This window comes from Mytilus edulis, chromosome 1 (assembly GCF_963676685.1).
Source record: "Mytilus edulis chromosome 1, xbMytEdul2.2, whole genome shotgun sequence".
Lineage (NCBI taxonomy): Eukaryota > Metazoa > Mollusca > Bivalvia > Mytilida > Mytilidae > Mytilus > Mytilus edulis.
The window spans coordinates 109,503,956-109,509,955 of NC_092344.1; the positions used below are offsets into that span (position 1 = coordinate 109,503,956).

Consider the following 6,000-nt stretch of genomic DNA (forward strand, 5'->3'; position numbering starts at 1 on the left):
AAGAGGCACTCACTGGCACTGTTTGTTTACTTTTGTAGTATATCACATTTTTAAATCTAGTTTTTAGAAGAAGAAAACAGCCAGATCATATCATACATCTACATATTCAAAAGGTGAAAATTTTCTCAGAACTTCATAGTGTACTAGTAAAAACAGAATAGAGGTGTATATAAAACAAGTTTCAATCATTTATACAGATACATTGTAGTTTTTAAAATATCCTTCAGGCACATGTAAGCTTTTTTAAAACTAATTCATGTAACCTGCATTTTTCAGCAAAATTTGTTAATAAACAACAAGATTTTTTTTAAGAGAAATTTTTTTTTTTTTTTTTTTTTTTTTTCATATAATATTTTTAATTGTAGTTCTAAATTACGCGTTACATTTTTTCTTAGTTTAGCTTTACTTTTACTATACTGAATACTGTATTCCTTTATTTCCAACTTGAGGGAGTCCCACAGAAGTCTAGGATCTATTTTATTTTTTCCTATCTCATTACTTTGTTTTTGTATAATTTGATTTATTTTGTCTTCGTATTCTTGCTCGTCGAGAATACCGTTGTTAATTTTCCAGTATTCCGGGCCTCTAGTTTCAGATGATACAGATTGTAATTGTATTGATACTGCTTGGTGATCAGTACTTTTAATAAGAATAGGCCTAATATCACATGACTTTACGTTTAACACAAAGTCTTTTTTAACAAGGAACATGTCAATTCTACTAGATTGGACTGGATTTTTACGTCTCCATGTATATTGGATCTTTTGAGGGTTAATGTATCTCCATATATCTATGAGATCATTTGATTTAATTAAATTTTTTAGGCTATTAACTGGTTTACTTACTTTTTTACGAATATTTGAGCTTTTCCTATCTTCATTTTTAAGGGCATCGTTCATGTCTCCTCCTAAAATTATTGTACCTATTGCGTTTTTGTTTAAAAAGTCATTTAATTTTTTATAGAAGCTATTTCGTTCAGATTCTATATTTGGGGCATATATGTTTATAAGAGAATATATTATATTTTCAAATTCAATATTTATCATAATTATTCGACCTTCTAAATCTTTATGCTCGTCTATTAATTTATAGTCTAGTTTGTTATTAATTAATATTGCAACTCCTCTGCTGGAAGTCGTTCCGTGACTATAGTAACAAGAATGATCTGATTCTATTGTTAGGGCATTTTCTAGGGATGTATTGAAATGAGTTTCTTGAATAAAAGTTATTTTACATTTCTGATTTTTTATCCATTGATAAAATCTCAATCTCTTTTGTTTATCTCGAAGTCCTTTAACATTTGCTGTACAAATGTGTAGGTTATTTAGCATATTTTGATTAAAAGTTGTTCGATTTGTTTAATACCTTTACTTAGTGAGCGTACATCACGTTTTAGTGGCATTTTTAAGGTAAACTTTATTTCTCCTAGTTTTGATCGTATTTTTTTTAACGTGGGAGTTACCTGTGAAAATAATTATGTTAACCAATTTTCTTTTTTGTAATTGGATTATAACAATATTGTTATAGTCTGTTTCACGATTGTGTTTTGACCGATATTTAGATGTTAATTTTGAAACAGCATATAAAACATACTCATACACAATTACTATATATATGAAATATATAAAACACAATGTATACAAAACTATAATAACTGAAATTACAAAATAATACATGTTTTGTTGATTACAAACTAGAACAAATGTATGGTTTTGACAGTGAAAAAATGATAATCTCTTTCTAGTTTTCCAATTTCGTAATGTGTAAATAATGTCAAATCTATGATACTCTAGTAAAGTACTGCTTTTTTTTGATGTTTTGTTTTCCGTAACATTTTGACAGTGTTTATTTAATTTTTTCTTAATATTTTCCTTTTTTCTATTTTCAGTTACCTTATATGATTTACGGTGTTCAGATGTTCTAAGAAGAGATGTTAATATGGTAGGTAAATCTTTTCTTTTGATTTGATATTTTTGAGTACTTCTACTATAGATAGAAGTTCTAATCCTAAAAGGTTTTAAATAGAAATCATACAGTTTAACTTTTCTAATAAGATTGTTTTTATATGTATCATTTTTTGTTTTTGGTATTATCAAAGATACTTCTGTCAGTAGTAGCATTGACATGAATATCATGTATGTTATAATACAATGTTTGAAAAGTTTCACTTTTCTTTTTTTTATATTTACTCTTGTAACATTTGTTTTTGAATCTTTCTTCCATTCAAATATCTTCTTATAATTACTTAATACACACAAACATAAATACAATAGACCAGACAAATAGACATACATGGGTTTTTTTTTTGTTTTTTTTTTCTTGTTATATATAAAATGTTCTATAATTTACAGATGTACGGATTGTCTTTTCCCATCTGGTTGATTTGGAGTAGGTGGGGTTCTCTCCTTCGCTGTTTTTGTTTTATTGTTTGGGGTTAAAAATTTCGAAATGTCGGGTTGAGTTGATGAAGAATTTTTATTCACTTCAGTATTATCTGCTGATTTTGATGCCTGATGTTTAGAAGAGTCACACTTTTTTTCTTCCTTTTTTGCAGACTTGTTAGCAGCTTTTCTTGTTTTTCTTGTTTTTTGGTTATTTCCTGGTGTTATTTCTTTGTTTAGTGACATAGAATGAGCCAGAATATCATCATCATCTCCTTCTGTTAATTCAGATTGTTCATCAGTTTCTTCTATTTTGTCATTTTCTATGGGAGTTTCATCTTGTTGACTTTCTTCATACTTTGAATTTACTTCATCAATATCTATTGTTGTTTCCTGTTGCTCTCCTTCTTGGGTTTCAGGTTGGTTTCCACTTTTCTTTTTTATAAAGATAGGGCACTCAAGCATTTTATGGCCATTTTGATTGCATAATCTGCATTTCCATTCATTTGGACAGTTATGTATATTATGTCCTTTCAGTTGGCATTTGTTGCATAAGAACATGTCTGTATCTTTCAGTTGACCAAAGTGATATACTCTTGCTGTGTATTTTCCTATTGTAAGGAACCTTGACAGTGGTGTGTCAAACTTTTTGCATACCACTAATCTGTCACCTGTCCAGCATTGGGTAACCAAGTTGTCAACTCTGAGTCTTTCTCTGTTTATACTCATGACTTCTATGTTTTTTTGTCTTAATTCTCTGTCAATTTGACCGTCATCTGCTGATAGTGGGATGTTTTTTACTCTTATTGTTGTTGTTAATAACTCATCCTTTTGATAGTAAGGGTTTTGAGAATGCAGGGGTATCGTCTTGTTTCTTAGGGTGATACCTTCTGTTAGCAGCAACATTCTGTCTTCTTCATTGTCTAAATATATTCTCCACATTTGTTTTATTCTTTGTATGCCTCTTACAAATTGCGGTTTTATCTTGTGTTCAAGTGCTTTGTAGATTTCAACATGTGTTATCCAAAGTTCTTTTGGTGGAGATTTGTTACTAAAGAAGTCTGATTCTTTAATGAAGATGGGTTTGACTCCTGTAAGCTTTGGTTTAGGATCACTGTAGGCCTGATAATTTGCACTATGATATTTGACAACATTGGAGAAAGATGGCGCCGAAATGTTTTCACTACCACCGGACGAAGATTTGTCAATTTCTGGTTGTTTACTATCTAAATCTTGCTTGTTGTTCTCAATTTGCTGTTCTGGTGTCATTGTTTGATTGTTAGACATCGTTTTAAAGACTTACTCTTCTATAAATATACACTTTTTATGATTTTTTCATCAGAGCTATTCACCATTAGACCTTGGTTAAAGGGCGATAATTCTCTTTTATTGCATAAGTAAATGCAACATTTTATCTCCAAATTGCAACTCTAAGTTACTTTGTGAAAGCAGCTATAACAACAATTCTGAAGAGATTGCTGAAGTAATTTAACTGGATGGATATGTTTCAGTGTCTAGTAAAAATCCCTTTGTAAGATCAATCTACAAACTAAGAAGGGAAATTTAATGTTTATTAAGAGACACACAAGTTCCCTTTTCCATTGACTCTCAAGATTCTTTTAACGTGTACTAAAAGCTGTTGTACATAAAACAAGTGAACCAGTTGTTTATAATAATAAAATTATTCACATTAGGCCAGGGTTTTATAATTTGTTGGTTTACGGATTTTCCCCCATGAAAATGTCAGGTCGGTCGGGAAAAAAAAGAAAAAAAATCCTTCAAGACAGAAAATATGCAAAAAAAAATAATATTTCACCTTTCTATAAACTATGTTTGGTATGCTATTTTTATACGCCCGTCTAAGATGGGACGTATTATGGTATACCGGTGTCTGTCCATCCATCCATCTATCCATCCGTCATCCACACTTTGGACAATAACTAAAAAAAACGCTTCCACCACTGTTTTGAAACTGTTGAATTGTCTATATCTATTGACATAAGCTCCCTTTGATTTTTATAAATTTCAGATCTTTCGTTTTCATATTATGAAGTTTTATCCTTAAAAAAAGGGGGATTTTCTAGTTTTCGTACAATAACTCAAAAAGGATTTTTATAAATTTCAAATTTTACATTTTTCAGTTATGAATTTTTATACTTAAAAAAACCTAATTAATGTACAAAAAAAAAATCATAAAGACAAGCTAAAATGGCAATGGGCGTATCATGCGCTATAAAGCGCATCTCTTTATTTAATCATTTCTTAAAATTTAGTTTGATGAAATATTATTGGTCAGCTGTCATCATCGCATGACATCGTCTAATAATTTCAAAAACGGGGGGTTGTGTCCACAGGCAAAGACAAATTAAAATCAGCTCTTTCTCAATTTCAGTAAACTTGGTGAATAAAAAATAATGATTTTCAAGCACGAAAACTGATAAAGAAACGTCGTAAGAAAAATGTTTCAACATTCGTGTCAAAAACGTGATAAACTAGTCCACTGGGAAAAAGAGGATATCAGGCTACACACAAGTTTCTTTCTGCATAATTATTTGCGCAAACGACATTTCAAGGTCAGTTATGATTGATTTGTCTATTTTTAGATACGTAAACATACAGAATACGGATTATTTTTGAAGTTTCATTTTTTTTCACAACACAAAGTTTTATCAATTCTGTTAGTGCTTAATGCATTTCATTTCAGAAAAAAAGAATGTTTTATTTATTTTTCAAGGATAATACATTTGTTAAAGTGGGAGGGAATAAAAAAAAAAAAGCATAAAATGTCAATTTTATTTTTATTCTGAAAATTGGAAAAATAGGGTCGGCGGATCCGTAAACCAACAAATTAAAAAACCCTGGCCTTACATTTAAGTAATCAGAAAGTGCTAGAAATTCACTTTGATATTTATGTTCAGCTTTTTTTTCCACAAGCAAGATCAAACAAGGTGTCCAGGTATAAACAGTACTTACCTGTGGTGAATCAAATGGGTATCTCGAACCAAACTTAAATAATAACTGCAAACTCTCCCCAGCATACAATGTTCCAGGGGCTCCATCAAGGTCAACTATCCATCTAAAAGCAAATTCCATCAACAATAAAATGTATAGTTCAGGTTTAGAAATAAAATATTCTCAACAAAATGTATATATGTGCTAAAATGTTTACTTTATCCCTGAAATAAAAAAAGTATGGCACTGTGAAATTTCAAGGTACAAAAAATACATATTCAAGGATTCAGGTCCATGTATTTTGATTCCTACTGTTTTAGAACGGGGTAATGATTAAAACTATATTGTGAATCAATCCAAGGTATTGATGTGCATGGAAACAGAATTTTTATATGAAAAATGTCTATAAATTGTTATTTCATTGTTAACCAATAAAAAATATACTATGTAATGAAATCCAATGAAAACTACATTAAATTTTGCGGTCTTCAAACTTAACCTTCAAATATTAAAAATGTGAATTTGTATTGTATAATTTCACCTTCGGCCTAGCCACAATCAGATGTTCATTTCATATTGGGTCTATGTTATAGGCTCTAAAGACAAGAAGATACACTTAACATAAGTATTAAATCTTTGAACTGAAGAAGAGGGTATAGGGCATCAC

General features: G+C 29.9%; 1 protein-coding gene across 1 annotated transcript in view; it reads right to left on the reverse strand.

Annotated features, from left to right (window-relative positions):
- The window catches only part of LOC139517614 (ubiquitin-conjugating enzyme E2 W-like), a 28,522-nt gene that overhangs the window by 10,823 nt on the left and 11,699 nt on the right, over nt 1-6,000 (reverse strand). The window contains exon 3 of the mRNA XM_071308857.1: nt 5,355-5,457. Within this exon, the coding sequence (XP_071164958.1) occupies nt 5,355-5,457 (103 nt within the window). The remainder of the gene's footprint in view (nt 1-5,354; nt 5,458-6,000) is intronic.